This window comes from Cydia pomonella, chromosome 5, assembly GCF_033807575.1.
Source record: "Cydia pomonella isolate Wapato2018A chromosome 5, ilCydPomo1, whole genome shotgun sequence".
NCBI classification, from domain to species: Eukaryota; Metazoa; Arthropoda; class Insecta; order Lepidoptera; family Tortricidae; genus Cydia; species Cydia pomonella.
Window position 1 is genome coordinate 25,850,405 of NC_084707.1, and position 23,058 is coordinate 25,873,462.

Below are 23,058 nucleotides of genomic sequence, written 5' to 3' on the forward strand. Positions count from 1 at the left end.
AAAATAAAGTATTTAAATTAATAAAACATGGCGCAGTCGGTAGGATTATATGACTACGCGCCTATAACAATTTCTGTTTATGGTTTAGAGAAAAGTAACCCAGTATTTTAAATTTAGTTACAAACTTATACTTTTGTGGAAATCGGTGGGAATAACCAGGCCGGGTTTATTTTACTGTTAGGGGCTATATCATCTGGGCTACTGTAGAGTCACTGGATCCACTGCTAATCTATATGAGTGACGGTGCGCTTGTGGGACCTGTCGTCTTATAGCCCAAATTGAAATAATAACGAATTAACACTAATGCAATAAACAGATCGCGCAGCAGCGCTTCTTCTACAATTTACACACGTTGTCTAATTTAGGTGTCGCACCACCAGCAAAGCGTCATCGTCGTGTTACGTTTTTGTGTTCGTTGCAGGTATTCTGCTGCCACGGCGGCATCCCCCCACCTTGGGTGTGCCCGTTAATATCAGCTATCGACAAAGTCCCCGTGCCACTACCGAAGCCCTCTGAGCAGAGCTCGATAGCTTGGGAGCTTCTGTGGAACGACCCTGTCAAGTACGTAGACTTACTAATATTAGTTAGTTACGTCCCCAGCCTCAAGAGTCAATCCTTACTCAAACTACCTATGGTATATGTTGCAGCCGCGTGGTCGGACTCACGCTCACGTGACTTAAAAATTGTTATCTAATTCTTTTAGTAGCGTCCATGATTTCAGACTATATATGTGGAACAAAAAGCAGCGGCGCTAAACGTCATGGTTTTCGCCTCTCGCTCGGTTATACTCAAAACAGGCATGGGAACACGCTGGACAAGACAGAATGTGTCACGGTCAGATAGTCGTCCCACACTGACATTTTGCATTCTGACGCCCCACTTCAGCAGGTCCTTCTTACTGCGGCCACAGTTGTTTACTAATCGTTTTCTGTGTTTGTTCTGCAGACCGCACAAGATCACGGCTACGCAGGCGTTAGAGCTGGCCGCCAACGAGGGGTTCGCGGCGAACTCCAAGCGCGGCACCGGGCATGTGTTCGATCAGAGCGCGCTTGATCGGTTACTTGTTTATTCTTTAACAGTACACCTATAATCTTGTGTCCGAAAAATACTTGGTGTTATAGAAAGTGCATTTTGATGCCATTAAATGAGTCTTGTTTTGAATTTTCGATTACCAAGTACTAAACAGCATCGTTTTGTTTTTCCTTAGATTCCTGCTTGCAAATCAGTTGTCGCATGTACTCCGAGCGCACGAGGTGCACCAAGCCGGGTTTATGGTAGGTTATCATAATCTTTCGAATCATCATCAAAATTTAATACCGTCATTATTTTATACCTAATCTAAACATTCCTGGAGCGTATTACTGAGACGAAGACAGGCAGCCAAGCCAGCACAGCCCCCTAACTTCGCGCGAAAAGACTGCTAAGTTCCCGATTTAGGCCACAAGATGGCAGCTCCCTTGCCGAGGAGCTCACCTGAACTCTAGGAGGCAGCACCTGCTGATTTTGATGTTTTGACAGTGTCAGTTGCGCGGGCGACTGGTCTCTGTGTTTTCGTCTTCGCGCTACTGCGGCGGCACCAACGACTCCGGCGTGGCTTTACTGGACGACGGCAAGCTGCGGTTGTTGAGGATCAATGCAGATTAAGGGCCAGGTGCACCAAACATATTGACGCAACGATCAACGCCACTCAGCAGTGAACTAAAGAAATTCCCACGTAATACAATTTCGCAAACGTTAATAGAAGGTATGTTGCATCCGACTCTGAGAAACGTATAAGACTAAGCGATATTTCGGGCGAGAAATGCCGCTGTTTTCCTTTGTCTTCTTATATGTTCGCTCGGGCGGGGAAAACGCACGCGCTGCCTCAGCCGAGGCACGTCTACACTGGCCGGTTTGTGCGTGAGGAAATTGCCTCGCGCGTATGCTCGCTCTGTGTGGACCCGGCTAATCAGAAATATATGTCGTACCATGAACCTTTAACACATTCACCGCTGAGCTACGGTCGTAGCGCTACGTCGTCACCGATAACATGATTTCCCGGTATGTAGCGAAAATGCTTCGTAGAGGCAAAACGACAACGTGTCGTGACTAGCGCTGAATGGGTTAACAAATCTTTATATTGTTGTAATTAGAGTTGGTCATTGAATCATGAACGATTGTTATTTTTATACACAATGAAGTACATTATTTGAATTCGTTAATGTTTCGTATCGAACCAAAAAAAAAAAGGTTAATAATAAAAAAAAAATTGAATTTCATATTCTCCTCATTTATTTGCAGATTTATTTATAAGAAAATTCTCGGGACTATTACTAGTGGAAACGAAAACAACTTGAATGATTATAACTTAGCGTAACTTACATTACATTAATATTACAAAATACGGTAATTTACAATAGGAATAACGTTAAGCTAGCTTTTGACAAAGAAATGGGGAAAAATCTATACACTTTGGCATTTCACTCATACAAATTTCTTTCGACAAAAAAGCTCATGAAAACACTTTCTGATTCATTTAAATTGTTACTAGTAAATTTTTAGACATTTAACTTATAATACAAAACATAAAGGCAGATAAAATTTCCAAGCATTTTCCTAAGCTTATTTTTTCTTATTAAAGGTGTGTTTATTTTTATGATTAACTTCAGTTCCATTGCTTTTATTCTAATTTAGTAAATCTTCTAATATAGAATCTTACCTCGCTATAAAGCGCTCAGAGCAATAAGTATGAATAAATTATATTTTTAATACATACCTACACATATCAATATCAATCATACAAACACAAATCACTGAACACACCGTCTCCCCCCATGTCTTTGTCAAGATTCATTACAGGCCGAATGGATAATCATCTTGATAATTATCACTACCGTAACCTGGGAGGAATTCACCGTAAGTTATTTTGATTCAGATAAAAAAAGGTATCACCCAATGTGATATTTATCAAGTAAAATAATTATCTTATTACGAACCCTGATTCATAGTCATAAATATCAAATACCCAGTTTGATCGTAATCCAACGAGTTTTGCTGGATGATTATCAGTACCCCTAGTGTAAATTTAATCGACATCATAACGTGACGAACGCGTTTGCGTTAAGTCTCATTTTGTATAGGATTTTGAGTTTCCAAAACGTCCCGCTTGGCGCGTTCTTTCTAAATCACATACAAAATGAGACTAAACGCAAACGCGTACGTCACGTTTCGAAATCGATTTTTTTTACACTAGGGGTTACACTGATTGAATATCAAACATCGTCTACTATAAACGTAAGTTCAGTTAGACTTACGTGGCACATTCGCAATATACAGATATTTAAAGCACAAGTATGCTTCTTGTAGCAGATCATTCATATAATAGCAGTTAGGTGAGAAAAGACTGATTGTCTAATAATTATGATGCCTTTTGAATTAAAATGTTACATATTGATAAGGTTTTTCAAACCATTGTAAAGCAACACTATTTTGTGAATCAATGATATATCTTAAACAGGAAAAGAAATTGATTTGAGAAGAATACGGGGGCAGCGCCTCAGTCTTTCAAATTATACAAATTAAATAAAAGCCGCTAAGATTTACTGACTTGATAGTCAGACCAAGATAAGTTGGCAGCCATTTTGTTAGCCCAGTGCAAGGCTTCTATAGAATTTGACGTTTACTTAACACTTGCACAGGTTGGGCTATCAAAATTGTTGCGTAAAGATTAAACATGTCACTTAAACATTTATTTAAGTTTACATTGAATATGTATTTATAAGGCATGAAGCGGCGCAGGATCTTGAAAAGTCTACTAATATTTTTTACATGCCTCAATCCAGTATAATAGTATTCATAACATCATAATGGTGTTTCACAACTGTTTAGAGTGCAATGACTCCAACTGCTCGTTTTATGGTATTTTATTCACTAGTTGTAAACAAGTCTACTGGCCGCCTGATGGTAAGCAAGTTTTTACATGCTCGAATAATTCCCAATATAAATTTGTAACAAGGTGAGGCCTCTGTCCATTGGTAGTTTTACAATAATTACACTTTATAAAGTACAATAGTTTACACTGTACAGGCAACAAACAAGATAGTTCACAAGCTGTATGACGGTTATAAATTTACAGCTTTCGAAAGTTATTTACAAATTAAAGAACTTAATAATTAATTGCTATTTGTCAAACTCATTGAAATCATCTCATTTAAATAAAAAAATCTTTCATACACACAATCATTCTATGCAGTTAAGCCTTATTTTATAAAATGGACAGGGTGAACATAACTTTCAAGTAGGGCTAAGATGGTCGGCTCTTTATCATTTGTCACCATGCCTGTCACGTTCTAACAAGTATGTAAGTGTGAAAGTGACGGGCATAGTGACAAGTGATGAAAATGGAACCATGCTTCCACCGCTGGTGTAGAAATTATAATTATTCAACATGTCAGTACAAATGATATGGATTGCCTTAGAATTATTTTCCATTACAAAGCTCGTTTACTCATTTTAAATATTTATGTGTGACAATAAATACTAACAAGGTGAGTCGGAAAATATTGAAAACCTGAAGTATCTTAGGTTATTTAAGCCCGTTAGAGTATCTGCTTTTAGTTGAGTAGATATCTACGCTTTTCAAAATTACTTATGTTCCGAAATTAACCCTCAAATTAATATAAAAGAATAGGTATAATGATATAAGCAGCAATATATTTCATATGGTTTGCAATTTTTAATTGGTTGATTAGTGCGTAAATAAATTAAATGATGATGTTATACTTATTGTAATACAATATATTTTAGCTCCTAGACTACTCTAGGAAACCGCCATCACACCTATTGTCAAATCACTTCACTGGTTCACTGTGGAACCTACCACATTTGCGTTTTTGACAAAATTTTAATTGTTAAAGCACTTTCTGTAGCTTGAAATATATCGGAAAGAGCCATACAGATTATTATTAGAGAATAATGTAGGGGAATTGTTTAATTTAACTACTGAAAATGCTCCTCACAAATAAAACTTTGACAAACACTGCAACCAAAAGTTTTAAATCCAAGTAGAATTCACCGAAAAACCTACTTACGCTTTAGGGGTAAAGGCTAGAAGCCAGTCATTAAAAATTGGTATATTCACTTCACTTCACTAAACATTTAGACCGGTAGTTCACTGGTTTTTATATAGGACAACATTTTTATTCCGGTAAAGATTATAAAGAACACTATTGCCCATTCACTTTATAGGTATTCTGTATGGATGGAGTCACTATAGGAGTTTAAAGTTGTAGACTGGTATAATTTATATCCTTACATTTCACCACACTACAAATGTGGGAATATATTTCCTCCAGTTTTCTATATAGACCGTGCATCAATAGTGTCCAGTATGTGTTAGGGTAGCCATTCAGTAATCGTGGTGTCTCCCGGCAGAGACATGTCAAATAAGGTATGTTTATCATTTTCTCACCGTTGATATGTGGAATTATTTTCTTCACTAGTTCACTGTTTGGATAGGCCATGACTACAATCTTCTGGGACTACAACAGCAGTTATCCATGGGATAGGCTATGACTGTAACAGCATCGAGTTATGATCTTTAAGGTTGCCTCACGGCAGTAACAGGGCTTATTATCATCTCACCCTCAAGGTGTAGTATTAGTGGCACTTCACTAGTATTCTGCTGTGTATGGATAAGTTACGGTGGCCGTCCAGTAATGATCTCTAGAGCCGCCTTCCACCAGAGATAGGGCGTGTGTATCATTATCACTGGACAAGTTTGCTGTGTAGTGTTGTATGTGTGGTGTTTACATGAGTATCCGGCCAGTGATGATCTCCAGCACGGCCTTGCGGCGCAGGTAGGGCATGTGCTGCTGCGAGAAGGCGTAGGGCGCGTCGCGAGCCGAGAACTGTTTACATGAGTAGCCGGCCAGTGATGATCTCCAGCACGGCCTTGCGGCGCAGGTAGGGCATGTGCTGCTGCGAGAAGGCGTAGGGCGCGTCGCGAGCCGAGAACTGTTTACATGAGTAGCCGGCCAGTGATGATCTCCAGCACGGCCTTGCGGCGCAGGTAGGGCATGTGCTGCTGCGAGAAGGCGTAGGGCGCGTCGCGAGCCGAGAACTGTTTACATGAGTAGCCGGCCAGTGATGATCTCCAGCACGGCCTTGCGGCGCAGGTAGGGCATGTGCTGCTGCGAGAAGGCGTAGGGCGCGTCGCGAGCCGAGAACTCCGCGAACGTGCACGAGAACATGCCGCAGTCGCTGCCGTTCATCTGTTGCGGGATGTCCTGCAATTTCACATTTTGTATTAGCCTGGCTGGTCACAGAATCCTGGGGTTCAAGAAGTGTTAAGCTGAAACTAGAAACTAGTTATAACTAGTAGTTCGCCCCGAACTGAGAACTCGCGGTTCGCCAAAAAAGGTAGATCAATTGAATGTAGTTAGTCGGCAAAGGATCGAAAACCGATTTATTGCAAGGTCTGTGGAGCCCTTAACTCACCATGGAGATTAAAATAAACTGAATCTGTGGCACGGACCTAGAAAATAATCCGGACAGCTTACACTGGCCAAAATGTGTGTCCACATGAGAAGTCAAAGCGGGCCGCTGCATCTCTTTCTAATTAGGGTGACCATGAGTTATATGTATATGGCATATTAGGATAACTCGGAATATATAGTTTGGCTAGGATCTTTTCTCATTCGTGCATAGTCAGAGAGAATCTTACTGTCTTTTCGCTGTGATAGTATTATGGCCCCTGAAAAGGGATGGATATAGTTTTTTCTCTTCTGTAAAACGCTTCACAAAACCTTACTTAAATTAGTCGTTCTAAAAGCTGTTACTGATAGGCGTACCGGACCGCCACCATGATCGATCGTGAGGAAGGTGGTCCGCCGTAACGTCTGTCAACAACACAGGTATGAGTAAGAGAGACAGAGACAAATATGCTGACAGGACCAGGGTCGCGGTCCGCTCCGCCCGTTTATTATAGTTTTTAACCAGGGCGCTTGTCACTGGAGCGTAGACATTAGAGAGAAACATATTATCTTATTCTTACGATCGTATTATGGAGCTTGTTGGAGTCGAGCCTACCGCGAACGCCGAAGTTCGCAAATTGCATCTTTCTCTGTCACTCTTAACTTTATTATATCTCCATGTATACAATATAGTACCAGTAAAATAACACGACACTATTTTGATTTGACTACAATACGTTTTCAATAGTAATTTCCACTTGATTTATATTTTCTAATTTAAAAATTAAGGTGTTACGATGCCGGACATGTGTTTAAATAAATAAATGGCGGCCGTTGGCGGCCACAGTCAAACTCAAAAATGGTCAAGTTTTTTCATTTGTAGTCTGCCTCTTTCACACTTCTGGTATGTTCAAATACGTGATGGCTTCCGCTTTGCACACTTTAACTATCTTTGAGCATAAGCGTCATCGACTCATCGTAGATCTGTGATTGCAACTAAAGTATTCAAATTTGCCGCCTTTTTCTACTGACGAAAATGGATGCCTTACACATCCGTAAATAATGGCATTACGATAAACTATTTTGTTACAACAAATTTCTTATGTGTGAAAATCGATTTGGTAATGTTATTCTAATTTCGAACAACTCTGAAAAAAAAAAAGCAATTCGATTCGACCTTTATTCTAATATATGTACGTCGAAATGCCTTTTTGTTCGACATAAGGGCTCCTGTACATGATGGCCCAGCGTAGGCCAGTCAAAAGGACGCAGCCATGCGGTGGGATGAGATAGCAATTTCACTTGCTCCCTTTAACACATAAATGCGTCCCTTGGACTGGCCTACGTTGGGCCATCGTGTAGAGGAGCCATAAAATGTAAATTGTATACATTTTAACAAATCTCGCATGTTAGTTTGTATCGAACGATACGGACATAGCTAATCCCCCCCCCCCCCTCCCCCCCCGACTCTAGTTTGTCTCTGAATTAAAAAAAACTACGAATGCGTGAAATGCGTGATATTTTTTTCATTTATTGCCATTTGACGTACAGTTTATCTTTTAATTAGTTTTAAATATACAATGACTTTGTTTTGTTGTTTTTAAACTAACTAGACCAAAATTTTCGTTTAAAATGAGCAACAAAAATATTTCGGTGACGCGATGACGCCGCCACATATCCGCGAGATCCACCAATTTGGGTTAGTGAATATATCATAGAAAGTTTATAATATGTGTGTAGATAAAATAGTGTATGTAACAGGGATCGGAACCGGTTTTTTGCAAAAACATCGAAATAACCATATGTTTCGGTTTATTTTATACTCAAAATGTAGGACTCAGTTGTGTTTTTAGATAACGACTTCGTATTATTAGATTGCCCGATTAGGAATGAAATAATTAACAAAGAACGAAAAAATACCGTTTTCGTTCCCATACAAAAAATACCGGTTTCCGATCCCTGGTATGTAACTCTACATAATTAGGCATTATAAGTTGGCAGCGATCTTGATAGCCCAGACGGTGCACTGCACAGGTTATTTTAAACGTCAAGCTTCTATCAAATTATGACGTTTACTTGACACTTGCACCGTCTGGGCTATCAAAACCGCTGTCAACTTATCTTGGTATGACTCTAAAACACTTGTGTGGTCCTTTTAAGAAACTCACTTTGTTCGTTTCTTTAACCCCCACTTGTGTTTTAATGCCTTTCATTATGTAGCAGTTACATAAACTACTATTAAGGAACTCCCTTACTTACAACACTCTAGCTTCTACCCCTTATCATCAAAAGGCTGCCCCTTCTTATCTTGATGTTCATCAGTAAGACGCTGAAGTAGGGCATCGGGACACGGCTGGTCTATACTGCCCATCCTGTCCAAGTACTGATTTTTTTTAAACGAAATACCAGACTGATGAGATCTGGCTACAATCTTCACTCACCTTGCTTAAACATTGCAGTTTCCAACCGATATCGTCAAAAGGCTGTCCGTTCTTGTCTTGATGTTCATCCTTCAGGTACTGAAGTGGGGGGTCCTGGCATGGTCGGTCTCTACCCCTCATTTATTGGATCCCCTTCTTATATTTGATAAGATGCTTATTTAACTATATTCTAGTTAACTAACCTTGCTTAAACACTCCAGTTTCCACCCCTTATCGTCAAAAGGCTGTCCTTTCTTGTCTTGATGTTCATCCTTCAGGTACTGCAGTAGGGCATCGAGACACGGCTGGTTCCTTCCTCCCATGCTGTCCAAGTATTGTATCTTCTTGGTCCGGAAGTCGACCATGCTCATGCACCAGTGGACGCCGAGGTGCACGGGAACCACCATGAGGTCGTGCGCGAATATGTCCACCTGCGATAATTAGTAAGAATTAAGTATCAGTACCTACTGCGCTAAAGACTAACACCGCCGGAAATTGACGCAGCGTATACGAAGTGAGGTATCTTATGAGTTTTGACGTGACAACGTCTTATAATTCGATGGAGCCGGCTGCACGCACGAAAAAACATGACTCATGCGGCGTTACCTCGCTCCGAGGCGTTCCATTTAAGGCTTGAAGTGCAAGCGAGAGCGCGCAACGAGCGACAAAGAGGCACAATCGGCCTCCGCGTTCGGCAGCGTTCGACATCTGTCTCTCTCCTACTTGAGTGAGCGATCGTCAGCGTCGGCATGGACAGCTGCTATACAATAATACATTTACACGTTTTCGTCAAGTATGAAGTGCAGTGGAAAGTGAATGTGGTGTCAATTGTTTATAGCGTTTCTTATGACGTCACGTTCAACTATCGTCAGTAAACCGACTTTACAGACAACCGATTTTTTTTTAAACTCCGTGAGAATTAAAACATATTGAAATACCTAATTAACGTCTCTCTTTGACCCAGTGGTTGACTAATAGAGAATGCCTTAAGGTATTTAGTCCACCATTTGTACTTAATATTTTATGTGCAATAAAGTATAAATAAATAAATACACCGCGGGCGGCGGCTGAAAACGAAGGCCTGGCCTTATCACGTTATTTGAGTAGAAATAAGTGACCTTAGACTGCTCACTTCATACATGTAGTCATGACTGTAAACCCATATTTATTCCGCAAGACATACGAGGGCTGCTACTTATGTAACCGGAAACACAAAAACAGCTAAAGCTAAAAATGGTTTTATTGCCTTTTGAATATGTTGAAACCACTTTTCGTAGCACTTTTCCATCCTGATCTTTGTATACAAAACGTGCATTTTGTACGCAAAAACGGCTTTATCGCGAGTTTATCTTTTTTTTTTAAACCAAATGTTCAAGTAATATGCCTCTATCTTGCAATATGTACTATGACCATCTCGCGTTGTTTTGCGGGGTAACAGCCGATCAGCCGCAAGCCGTAAGTATACGACGATCAATTTAACTCACTAAAACATTGATACGCATTGACCTTTGATGGGACTTACTCCTCAAAAGTCGATGAAAGTCGATACATGCATTATTTTTGAGTTTACCCACGCCGAAAGTCGCAAAAAAATCATCGCACGAATTCTTTTACACGTAATTCGTTGAAGATGTGACAAACTGTATTCTGCTTCCAAAGTCAACCTATATTAAAATATATAAAATTCCATTTATATATTTTAACATAGGTACAGTAAGGGTACGTATTGATGGGCCTAATGAGATAGAATGTCCCATCGTAGGAGTAAATTATGTATTATTAGGGCTCATTTACACTGTGCGAGAACGCTACGATCAAGTGCCATCTAAACAAACTTCATACCACAGAGATGCGCATGCTGCGTTGGTCTGCAGGCATCACTCTGCTGGATAAGATTAGAAACCAGTACATCAGGGGCAGTTTCAAAGTCACACCGATAACAGATAAACTTGTTGAGAAACGTCTACGGTGGTACGGGCACATTCAAAGACGACCTCCTGAACATATGGTCAATGTAGCCTTAGCGATGCCTACGACGACGCGGAAGCGGGAGACCACCTGCCACTTGGTTGACGACGGTGGAGAAAAGCCCGAGAGAGCAAGGGATTAATGACGCACACCTGGCACTGAACCGTGCAGAATGGAAGAAGAGGACAGGGAGGGCCGACCCCAAGTAAATGGGATAAGGTCTGGGAAGAAGATTTACACTGTGCGAGAACTTACTAATTATTGCGAGTTTCATTACATTACGGTATTTGATCGGTCGGCCGAATTGCTTGTAACTTGTAACCTCAATAGTCCGCAATATAACTAAAATCGGATGCGAGTTCACGTGCCGTATAAATCAGCCCTTAGTGTCTTAGTGTCCGTCGAAATAAAATCGACTCATAGAATATGACGTCATTAGTTGCTTTAGTCTGTGACGGATGATTTCACTGCATCGTTTATGACATTGACCGACTTTGAACAATAGGTACATAGTAGGTAATCGTAAAAAGCTAATTCTGAATACAAGTCTTTCCAATAAAGATTGTGAAAGTATGGAATAGTTTACATGCGTAGACCAAAATTTCCAATGAATTAGATCCTATTACTACGTTGTACTACCTAGCTAGTTTTTAGGGTCCCGTAACAAAAAGGGACAGAAGGAACCCTTATGGTGCGATTCTGTCCGTCTGTCTGTCTGTCTGTCACATTTCTAAATATCTCAAGAGCTACGTAGGCTATCGATTTGAACAACGCTAACCCAGACACATTGAAAGTATTATTTTTTTATTATTTAGTCTCATATAAAATTAGGGGTACCCTGTATTGAAAAGAAACGTTAGGGGCATACTTGCAGAAGTTGCAGAATACATCTTTGAATTTTAAAAATTTGTAAGTGAAATGGTGGGGAGACAGAGGCAAGATGAACCTCGGGACAGGACGGCAAGTGATGTTGTGCGTCAGTTACGCTCGATATCGAGCTACGGCAGCGCCATTAGTACCATTTTAAGTCGCGGTTCACCGGTCAGGGGAAAAAATTGAGTTCCTTCTTGTTTTGGCTGCTGCGCGTGAAAAATCTTAATATTTCGAATAATATTACGATATTTTAAGTCAAATGTCGATGTATTATGAAGTTAGTAAGCATGTTTTTACAATATTTTCAAGCTAAACACCGTTAAGACAGATCATTTATATTAGGCACTGTTTATAATCTACACGGCTTTAGGTTAGAAATGCTTAGTATTATTATAACATGTTCGTTGGGTCCAAACGGAATGGTATGCCGTTTACTAAACTCTTGTAAGTAGAAGCGCAATAAAGGAAAAGAGACTGAGAAATGACTGAGCTTGCATTTTTATTCAGTCGAAGGGTGGGTGATTTGTAATATGGACTATGGCTGGGCCCACAACTCTTGCGCTGGGGTCGATGAGTTGGACGAGGAGCAGTCGAGCATGCGCATACGCGTGAGCATTGTCAGCCCGACTAAAATATGTGCTCTTTTTGTCCCTTGCGATTTTCCATTATGTCCCCCGAGCTATGGGACAAGATGGGATATTTATGTTTTGTATTGTTTTTCCTAATTACCGAAAACTAAGTGATTTAGATAGTAAAACAAGTTGATTATATAAATTTACAGATATTGCGATATACGTAAAAGTTATTTCATTAAACACTTAAATTTTCCTTATAAATAAATATTATAGGACATTATTACACAAATTGACTAAGCCCCACAGTAAACCTCAAGAAGGCTTGTTTTGTGGGTACTTAGACAACGATATATATAATATCTAAATGCTTAAATATATAGAAAACACTCCACTATGACTCAGGAACAAATATCCAAGTGGCCAGACCGGTCGCCTTATACGTATGTATGTCAGTTTATTGCACATAAACAGGTTAACATAAAAGAGACAAAAAAATGCTATGTAAAAAGGCGTACTTATCCCTAAACAGGATCTCTTTCAGCTAACCTTTGAGAAAATATATATTATATATGTGAGTTTTTTCCTTAGGTATCCTGTCTTCTCCCGGTCTCCTCTACATGATATACCTAACGCAAAAATGCAGACAAAGTAAAGATTATAAATTGTAAAGACCAGTCTAGTTTTAAAAGTTTAGGAGACATTCCATAACATCTCAGCTAATATAGAATCGGCACTAAGTATTTTCCCTATATTTGCACCGCTAAAGTGCACAGTAGGTAATCAGTTCCGATAACAACTACAAACACATTGAAGATGATATTTGTATTGTAATTTTAATTTTTGGTACACATTTTAGAACATTAAAAAGGGCTAAATAAACACAAGCTGCGATATACACGCATCAGCTCCAAGAGCTGCTAGTGTATGAAATAAAATAATAAATTAATAATAATAATACAAATTTTAATTGTTTTATTGTATATTATTATTATTATTATTATTTATGAATGCACAGGCAGCTTATAGCTGATATGTGCACATCAATGTCCTGCAATTGTGTTTTGTCCATTTATAAAATGTTTGTCGAGTCTATTTTTAAAAGAATTCACTGAGGGTGCACTGATTACGGATTCGGGCAAACTGTTCCACACTTTCACTACGCGGTTAGATAGGAAGTGTCGTCTTGGGTTGCTACTAATCTGCGTCCGTGTCAGCTTCAGAGAATGCAATATATGTTACAACATTGTGCAATATTTAATTAGATTTTCGTTATTTTTGACATTTGTATGCCGACCGGCGAAACGAGTGTTCAAATGTAGGTAAAATACCTACCTAAGACCTATTTATACCTATGTTTTACAAATAAAGCAATATGACTTGATTCTGAAGCTCCTCAAGCCTTATTTTAGGCTGTATGCTAGGCTCTGAATTCAGTTTTCACGAATCATCATGATTTCACCAAAGATTCAGAATTAAAAAAATAATAATCCTCACCTTCCGGGTCCACCGCCGGAGACCAGCCTGGCCGCTCTGCATTAGTTTGGGGTAGAAGAACGTGTTGGCCGCGTATGTCTTGGGCAGGTCCTTGCGTTCCTCGCAGCGCTGCATGATGAGGTTCATGTAGAAGTTGATGACCTCATCGTTCAGCCAGTTCAGGCCGCTCAGCGTTTGGAGGTCGCGTCTGAAAAACAATATTTTGTTTGTAAAAAAAAGAGTATTCTTACATCTTAGACACAAGAATGTTCGTGAAACTCCACTCCCAGAGTTTAAAATCTAGGATTGATTTTTGATAACAACTATCCCTATGAGAAGGAGTTAAGATACTTAAAGTTGTAACAAGAAAACAAGTGCCTTTAGGAGATTTTTAATTACGTACTTACCCAATTTCAAAAAGCTTATTTGTAGTAGAATACTGTTATTAAACAATTTGATCTATAGAACAAACCTGGCTAATTTCAATAATATTGATGTATGCTTCCTATACTGTTGAAAAAATAAACTTGTAGGAATACTATACCTGTGTATTCTTAAATTGAATTTCTCTATAAGCAATTGTCCCGATGGTCCAGGACCTATTGCCCTATTAATCAGTTTCTCTTGCTCCGGAGTCAGCTCTGGAAACTCTACAGTTGGCTGAGGCTCCTCAATGAGGCTCTCCGGTATGCTCAACTCATATTTCAACTTATGCTCTAAATGTGCTAACTTCTGTTCATAGTTAACCTTAGAAATAATGTCAGATTCGCGCCGCGCATCTTTTAGCTTCTCCTGAGTTTCCTGCCTTTTCTTCCTATACTTAGAATCTATTTTCGCGAGCCAATCTGTCGAGGTCACGTCTTTATCTCTGTACGAGTCTTTTAATGTGTTAATGGGGTGGATTCTAATTGAAGATGAAGTGGATGACTCTGAAGGTACTACCTCCACCTCAGAATCTGAAGAGTTGATTGATGCAACTGTAATAGGATCATATTCTTTAGATGCTTCGCCTTCTCTATCCGCTATGAGACTTTTTTCAACTAATCTTATTTCATTTAAAGACTTCCTCTGCACTCTTTGGGTGTTCCGGAATGACGCAGAATCATCAGCTATATTTACTATATCTATTGGCTTGGAGAACGAAACTGGTCTTGCAGTTCCTGCTACTCTTCTAATCAACTCTTGGTAATTTCTCTTCTCATCTAAATTGAATACTTCTGATAATGTTGATCTAATGTTTGATCCGTTGGCGTCTAGCAGTCTACTCCGTGGGAAAGCGGAGGGTTTCTGTGGTTGCATCCACTTAGGAATGGCTGTTTTCTTATAAGTTTTCATGATGCCGGCTGGGGCTTTAAACTTAGTGTAACTTCTAGGTGACAAGGAGTGTGTGTCATTCAACTTTCTACTTATCCTGTAGTATGGTACATCTTTTGTAGGTTCTTTTCTATCGTTTTTAGTAACAAAGAATTTGAAGGGTTTTCCTTGGGGCTCGGAGACTTTTTTGACGAATATGACGTCATTCTCAGTTTCCTCGGGGTCATGGTCATCATCTTCCAGATCTATGTACACTTCTGAAGATTTTTTAGATTTTCCTGGCGTGCTCTCAACCCATGTAACCTAAAATAACAATATTTGTGAATGTACAGTATTATCTATTACTTTAATGTCAACTTGTGTTTAGAATTAAAAAGCATATTCAATTTAATTAAATTCAAATGATTTATTTGTAAACATAGGTAACAGTGTTGGTAAGTACAATAAAAATATGTGTGAACTCTATGTAAAGCATAAAACTATATACATAAGCTTTGAATTTAAGGCTCTTGTACTTGTGTTTTTATTGAATTCCGTTCTGGAATTCTGAGTATGAGTATGTTTAAGGAAACTAAATGGCATAGTTAACATAAAAAAACTACCCATTAGGCCAGACAAGATGTCATTAATAGGCGGGTCCACACAGAGCGAGCATATTTTTCGAGGCAATTTCCTCATGTACAAAACGACCAGTGTAGACAGGCCTAGTGATGCCATCTTGCCAAGCAAATTGGCTCGGGTGAGAAAAACATGCTGAGGCAAAACAGCATGAGTATGCGGTCGCGTGAGGCCGGGCATATGCCACGCGAGGAATTTCCTCATGAGGCTGCTCGCTATGTGGACCAACTTAATGAAAACTAGGCATAAAAATCCTTATACATATGCACAGTTTCATAATGATTAATAATTGGTATACAAATCTCTGTCTGTAAAAAGATTTGAAATGTAATACAAATCAGACTTGGTTTGTATTACAAGTTGGCAAATTGGCCTTTACAAATTATGGGTTTAGTCATACAATTTGTTACAGTTTTAATAAAAATACTCCTCTGACCTCTTCCTCATCATCATCATCATCATCAACCACAGCATGCATCACTGGTCGCACTGGGGTGTGCATTCTAGGCTTCCGCAGTGGAGTGGCCTCATGTCTTGTCCCATCCACTAACTTCAGCGGCACAGTCCGGACTCGGCCACCTGAACGGTTTACCTCCAATGGGGTTGATGTGCTAGGGTGCCCACTCTCTACTTGTATGGGAACATACCGAACATTCTTTTCCTTCTTTTCCCAGGCATCTAAAACAACAAAATGATTATGATTATGAGACTAGTCGTCAGACGTGAATACAGTATTCAGAACTTAACCTCACCATTAGAAGACATAATGTCGGGGAAATTGGTGCTTCTCAGCTGCTTGAGTCGCTTAAGTGCCGGTGCCTCGTCGCACAAAACATCGTCATCCGCCCTGGAAGAGAAGTTAGCGTTAACACCGTTTCTAGAGCGCAATTCACGTCCATATTAAGCTAACATACTTCCAAAACCTCGAGGCTACTTTTAAGGGTATTTTGTACATATTTTCTTATGTATTTCAGCTAATAAGAATGAGTTTTCACGGTCTTTGCCGCCATAACTAAAACGTTGTAAACAAGTGTCATACCTGTCTCGTTTGAAGCTTGTTCTATTGGCTGGGTCATCTTCATCACACCAACCTAGAAGATTGCGCACATAAGCCACAATGGACTTCATCTTATTAAAATTATGTTTCCATCACCATTTGTAGGTTGTATTTCTGTTTAAAATGCGAAAACGACGTTCGACAAAAAGAAAAGCACAGCGACACCGATATCCACCGATTCGTTTCGTTGACGCTAATTACATTTCGTTAAAAACCGATAATTTCCGACAAAAAAAACCGGTTTTGTATTGGTGGGAACCGCGGCTATAACAGTGGCTTGAACAGTATTTACCCAAAGGAGTTTTACAAACAACAAAGCTCGAAACGCGCTTGAAGTTTAAAATAACTCCCTTAAACTGTCAGTGTCAAGTCAACCTCATGTGGATTTATGGGATTTTGGAGTTGAGAGCGGGCTATAAAAATATTGAACTGAAAAATAAGAAAATATTGAGAGATTTCTATTTTTCTGACTGAAGTATTAGAATGCTTTAGAAATTTAAAAAGGCGTTCTCACATTCTAATTATTGATCCTTCTGTTACTGCGAATTAAAGCTCCAAGGTTATCAAAATGCTGCAACCAGTTATGCATGTTTTGAAGCAGAAAAATATTATTCTAGCTTCTGGCTCGCCTAGGAGGAAAGAGTTGATAGAAAATATAGTACGTATATCTTTTTCATGGATTTTATTTAGATTTACATACCTACCATGGTCATTTTAACATGTAAATCTTGTTTTAGGGGTTAAATGTAGGATTGTGTCCATCTCTATTTGAAGAGAACCTTGATCCTAAAAGTTTTAAGAGTTTCTCAGAGTTTGTGGAAGAGACAGCGCTGCAGAAGGTTCTAGAAGTTGAGAATCGTCTGATCGGGCAGGGCAAGGCCCCGGACATAGTCATAGGAGCAGATACTATGGTGACTCTGGGTGGAGAGATGTTTGGGAAGCCTACATCTGAAGCAGACGCCTTTCAGATGTTGTCAAGGTTGTTAGGTTTGTTGGTTATCACTTCACATCATTGTCACTTCATTATCAATGGTCACAACATCCCTGCAGGGCTAAGATGGTCGGCCCCTTATCGTTTGTCACCATGCCTGTCACATTCTCACAAGTATGTAAGTGTGAAAGTGACGGGCAAAGTGACAAACGATAAAAATGGAACCATGCTGCCACTGCTGATAGATGTTAGTTACAACATTGGTTTAATCTTATGTCAGTTATATGCAATACAATACTTGTAATTTTTTATATTAATTTTGATTAGCTAAACCTGAATAAGCTTAATGGCAGACTAATTTAATGTGACATTCATTCCTACTCAAACACTGAGTCAAATCCATAGAATTGATATTAAAATACTTATGCTCTCTCTTTTCATGTTCAGACCAGCAACTTCAATGAACTTGTTGCTAATCATATATATGCAACATAGACATTGCTCGACTGAACATGTTAAATTACTAATTAATTAACATGGGTTGTATCATACATGATTCTAATGGTACAAGTAATTAAGTTATTTCATTTTTAAATGCAGATTGTCAGGGCGGGGCCACACAGTATACACCGGGGTTGTGGTGAAGGCCAAGTACGGGACAGTCAAGTTCACAGAGAAGACTGATGTCATATTTGGCAAACTGAATGAAGACCAGATTAACGGGTACATTGCTACTGGTGAACCTATGTAAGTTACAAAATTATAGAGATACTAATCTATACATTCATCCATAAATTACGTCACACGAATTTAAGATTTTTTTACCCCTTCCCCTGCTTGTCACACTGGTCACTTTTAGCAAACCCCTCCTCCCTGGTGTGTTTTCGAATTCCATCATTGAGTATTGTTATTTTAATAAAAAATATTTTAGGTTATAGTAATATTAGACATTTTAAAAAACGAAACCTATTAGGAATAAAACTCACATCAATGAAAACAATTATTTTTGTAAAAACAATCAAAAATTATTGAACTGTCCAGCTAATAAAAAAAAAAGTTTGGTTACCAATATAGTTGAAGTGACTTCACGAAGTTTGGGACTCACCCCTCCCCCTTGTTATAACCTGTCAATTTTCCTGACCCCCTCCCACCCCCTAAACGTGTGACGTAATTAATGGATGATCCCAAAATGTAACCTATACCTTCCAAAAAATGCAACCAAAAGTAGTAAATATTTAAATACACATTTGTAGAATCTTTGTTCTTAATATAACACGATCCAAATACTTTTTACTCTTTCAATACTGCTATTTCCATTTTATTTTCTGCTATTTCTTTCTTTAATATAGCTGGTTCCCATTCAATTTCCGATTTTTGTGGTAAACCTTCCCCGCCAAACTAGCCTAAAAGTCAATTTCCTTGTCAAGTTAGTTCATTTCTTGCATATATTTTGTTCTCCCATACCTTAACACATTGAGTGCCCGCTCAGCGGGCACTCTGTTCGTAGTCGCTTTCCTCTACAAAGCGGGAAAACGCTAGAATCGGCTACGCGTGTAGCGCTACGAAAACGTTGACAGTGAATGCCTTCCTCTACCTCTTGATATCGAAATCAAAACTTTTCCAATATATATGATATATTCGAAATAACAAACAAAATTCGATTCTAAAATGAAACACTCAGGTTCGTTTTTTACCTGGCAAATTTAAACTCCTGGGATTCCATGGCAGGGGTTAATTCTACTACGTTTAACACTCCATCTTATCCTTTGTTTTTTAATGTATTATCTAATCAAATATTATCTTTACCTTATCAGTCTAGTGCATGAAATTTCTATAAGAAAGTATCTACTTTATGCTATTATTATTTTTAATTTTATATTAATTTAAATTGTACTTTTTAATAATATAAGATGTAATGTTTTGAAAAGATGTGTCCCGCAAGATACTCATCTTGTCAGTCCCATATTGGGATACCGTCCCACAATTTAGGAGGGATTTAAATCTTCTCGGGTCAGATGTGAAGGGTTAGAGCCGGCGTAGCTTTATTTGACGTTCATAAGCGCATTGTAGTATGCCTACTTGGAAATAAACTATCTTTATCTTATCCTATCTTATCTTACTAGGGACAAGGCAGGCGGCTACGGCATCCAGGGCGTGGGCGGCACATTCGTGGAGCGCGTCGAAGGAGATTACTTCACTGTAGTGGGCTTGCCTCTTTACAGGCTCTGCGCTGTGCTCTATGACATGCATAAAGGCTTATAGCTTATAGCTATATTCTCTTAACTGATTAATGGACCTTATGTATTTCAAATAAGGTTTAATTTTGCAAATGTTATTGGTTGTACAGTATCACAAGTATCTACCATTCTGTAACAGCTTAACAAAAAGTGATGTATTTAATATAGAATAACAAAGAGTGTAAAAGATATACTTTTGAGCGCGATATTTGGAAATTTATCTATATTTGGAAAAGTTATCCGGAATATCAGATACTTTTGGCGCGTTGTTTCATCCGCTACTTTTGATGCTGACTGTACAAGAGATATTATCGAGTCCGCATTTTTCTTAGACTGTACATGCAATATGCAGTAGGGTAGGCCGATGCGAAACGGACCACAGGTCGAATTGGGCTAAGATAAAAAATCCGTGCGTTTTTCAAATTTAACATTTATATGAGCGCACTAAAATCTCACCTCACGTAGAGACGTGGCACAACCAACATTTTAAATGTCAATAGAATATTTTAGGAGTTCTGGGGCCCATGTATCGAATGGTATTAGTCTAATATCATTAGTCTGTTGCCATGGTAACCCATGCGACTTGACAGTTGGTGGACTAATAATATTAGACTAACACCGTTCCAGAAACGGGCCCCTGGTTGTCAAACGTTCATAGTTTAGTTGAGTTACACCAAGCTAGGTTGGCAGCAATTTTGATAGCCCATGCTGTGCAAGTGTTATTTTAAACGTCAACTTCTATAAAATTATGACGTTTAAATAACACTTGCACATTCTGGGATATCAAAATCGCTGCTAACCTAGCTTGGTCTAACTCTAGTTGACGTTTGATAATTACCACAAAACATGGCGCCGTTTAGCACCATCTAGTTCAGCTGTACAATTCGGGGATACTAGATGATCAAACGAACTTCTTGAAGTGAAGTTCGATCACTATTATGTGAATCGCTTCATTGGAATTATTATTAGACGTCACATCTCTACTATGATCAATAACGCTGGTTAACAGTCAATAGTTCCTTTTATTAATATATTTTGTATTGTGTATTCCAAAGTGTAGTAGTGCTACTGTGATAAGTTGATAACATAAGAATTTTTGTTGTTGTTGTACAATTCATGTACATTGTACATGTACATGTACATTGTACACAGTGTACATTATTTGTTTTTATATTATAAGTGTAAATCATAAATAAACATAATTAGTATGACTCCTGTTGTTTTATATTCCTGTAGATATGATTATAAAACAAAAGGCCCTGTCATTTTGTCCGTACTTCCCCTACCTAGGTAAAGAAAAGACATACAGATAATTAAGCATAATTTGAAAACTATAAGTATTATCAATATACTTCCAAAGACAATATTGTAGAGAATTTTATCGACAATAATAAATAATAATAATAAATAAATAAATATTATAGGACATTATTACACAAATTGACTAAGTCTTACAGTAAGCTCAATAAGGCTTGTGTTGAGGGTACTTAGACAACGATATATATAATATATAAATATTTATAAATACTGAAATACATAGAAAACACCCATGACTCAGGAACAAATATCCATGCTCATCACACGAATAAATGTCCTTACCAGGATTTGAACCCGGGACCATTGGCTTCATAAGCGGGGTCACTACCCACGAGGCCACACCGGTCGTCATATACTTCTCCTAGACATTTTTATTGTAGCTTCCACAGTTTTCATGAAAATTTATAAGAGGGGGGAAAAGGTAATTTGTAAAAATGTATGCCAAGTTTTGTGCTTTCGGCCAAATGGGACCATACCTCCATACTAAATCGATCTATGGAGCCGCAGTATATGAGACGTTCTCAAGGAAAATATAGGTAAAAACTTAAGTAAGTCACCTGTTGTATGTAGTTGTGGCGTGTTCGAATAGACAATACATGTTTAAAAGACACACACAAACAAAACAAATGTCTATTCGAACACGTCATACAACAGGTGACTTACTTAAGTTTTTTACCTATACTACATTGTCGCTTGCTATAAGGACGCATTTTTTTTTATACTACGTCGGTGCCAAAAAAGCTACGGCCCGCCTGATGGTAAGCAGTCTCCCTAGCCTATGGACGCCAGTAACTCCAGAGTAGTTACATGCGCGGTGCCGACCCTAACAACCCTCCCTCCCCTCGTTGAGCTCTGGTAATCATTTTAATTTAGAACGTCACATATAAGAAACATAGGACGCTTAAATAGAATGCCGACTCAGCTTAATACCGCGTATATGTACCTATGCATTCTTACTGCAAAGTTAGCGTAGTCAGTACTACAATATTTTGTGTACGTAGTTAACGTAGTACCTATTCCTTTGTCTGCGTATGACAGACGCTGTATGATAGTCACAAAATAGTCACGTGGAGCGACTCGTACCTGAGTAGTCGCAGTTAGCCGCATCCTCATTGCGAACATTCTCAAGCTCGTACAATGTATCTGGGCTAGGGTTGCTAGTTTAGCCTAGCTACTAAACTATTTAGGTATAAGTGTATACCGGGTCGGGCCTATAACAGGAGCAAAAAATTTAACTGTAAGCTGTACCTACTCTTCAAACTGACCAACGTTTGTTCAGCGACTTACAAAAATAACTGGTGTATTGACTTTTAGTGCACTTTAAAGGTTAATAGTTGGGCAAGTTAAGGTATACGTTTTCACTTTTCCATCCTCCTCTATTACTTTACTCTTTGCTCCTCTATTTTCTCAACATGGAGAAAGCAATATGGGGTCTAACTCATGTTTCCTACTATATACATTAAGTTCGGCCACCGATTTCTCAATTTGTGTTTTCAAATATACGATTTTAAGAAATAGGTGGGTAATCACAGAACTCGCGAGGTGGTAAATAATCAGCAATGGCGGCGCGTCATAAATATTCGTAGGGAACCCGGGGCTAATTTTGCTTTACTTTTCTCCATGAACCGATCGTGAAAGTACTCAACGGACTGTAATTATCAAGCCGGTGGGAATCGAGTTCTTTGAACGATCCGCCACTGTTAGTCAGAATCTTAACCTTTTGCACGCCATTCGGCGAAGGAATATGCCGCGTTGGACGGTGGTGGCGGTCAAACGGTTAAAGTAAAGGAATAACGGATACTTAACCGTAATTTGTGTCAACC

General features: G+C 38.9%; 3 protein-coding genes across 7 annotated transcripts in view; 2 read left to right on the top strand and 1 right to left on the bottom strand.

Annotated features, from left to right (window-relative positions):
• The window catches only part of LOC133518165 (uncharacterized), a 14,816-nt gene extending 12,558 nt beyond the window's left edge, over positions 1-2,258 (top strand). For all 3 annotated transcript variants that reach the window (XM_061851764.1, XM_061851765.1, XM_061851766.1), the window contains 4 exons: positions 422-561; positions 946-1,056; positions 1,208-1,274; positions 1,519-2,258. In XM_061851764.1, the coding sequence (XP_061707748.1) occupies positions 422-561; positions 946-1,056; positions 1,208-1,274; positions 1,519-1,644 (444 nt within the window). In that variant the 3' untranslated portion in view covers positions 1,645-2,258. The remainder of the gene's footprint in view (positions 1-421; positions 562-945; positions 1,057-1,207; positions 1,275-1,518) is intronic.
• LOC133518166 (sentrin-specific protease 2-like) lies at positions 2,249-16,918 on the bottom strand. 2 transcript variants are annotated; one of them, XM_061851767.1, is made up of 7 exons: positions 16,733-16,918; positions 16,446-16,540; positions 16,130-16,371; positions 14,306-15,378; positions 13,783-13,969; positions 9,076-9,303; positions 2,249-6,266 (listed from the first exon to the last, which is right to left on the bottom strand). In XM_061851767.1, exons 1-7 carry the CDS (start codon positions 16,819-16,821, stop codon positions 6,105-6,107), a joined length of 2,076 nt encoding a protein of 691 aa, XP_061707751.1. In that variant the 5' UTR covers positions 16,822-16,918; the 3' UTR covers positions 2,249-6,104. The 2 variants fall into 2 exon arrangements, with proteins under 2 accessions (XP_061707751.1, XP_061707752.1); XM_061851768.1 differs by lacking the exon at positions 16,733-16,918 and adding an exon at positions 16,608-16,710.
• Positions 16,919-17,166: 248 nt separating this feature from the next.
• On the top strand, positions 17,167-21,129 carry LOC133518179 (dTTP/UTP pyrophosphatase). Of its 2 annotated transcripts, none has more exons than XM_061851810.1 (4): positions 17,167-17,408; positions 17,551-17,729; positions 18,282-18,428; positions 19,805-21,129. In XM_061851810.1, exons 1-4 carry the CDS (start codon positions 17,319-17,321, stop codon positions 19,941-19,943), a joined length of 555 nt encoding a protein of 184 aa, XP_061707794.1. In that variant the 5' UTR covers positions 17,167-17,318; the 3' UTR covers positions 19,944-21,129. The 2 variants fall into 2 exon arrangements, with proteins under 2 accessions (XP_061707794.1, XP_061707793.1); XM_061851809.1 differs by having other exon boundaries at positions 17,171-17,408; positions 17,488-17,729.
• Positions 21,130-23,058: the final 1,929 nt, after the last annotated feature.

Excerpts from the sequence above, each read along its gene's own strand:
- LOC133518166 (XM_061851767.1), bottom strand. The coding sequence starts at position 16,821 with ATGAAGTCCATTGTGGCTTATGTGCGCAATCTTCTAGGTTGGTGTGAT. Across the intron at positions 16,372-16,445 it reads CGACATTATGTCTTCTAATG|ATGCCTGGGAAAAGAAGGAA; the intron begins GTGAGGTTAAGT and ends TTGTTGTTTTAG. Across the intron at positions 13,970-14,305 it reads TTCAATTTAAGAATACACAG|ACGCGACCTCCAAACGCTGA; the intron begins GTATAGTATTCC and ends ATTGTTTTTCAG.
- LOC133518179 (XM_061851809.1), top strand. The coding sequence starts at position 17,319 with ATGCTGCAACCAGTTATGCATGTTTTGAAGCAGAAAAATATTATTCTA. Across the intron at positions 17,409-17,487 it reads AAGAGTTGATAGAAAATATA|GGGTTAAATGTAGGATTGTG; the intron begins GTACGTATATCT and ends ATCTTGTTTTAG. Across the intron at positions 18,429-19,804 it reads ATTGCTACTGGTGAACCTAT|GGACAAGGCAGGCGGCTACG; the intron begins GTAAGTTACAAA and ends TTATCTTACTAG.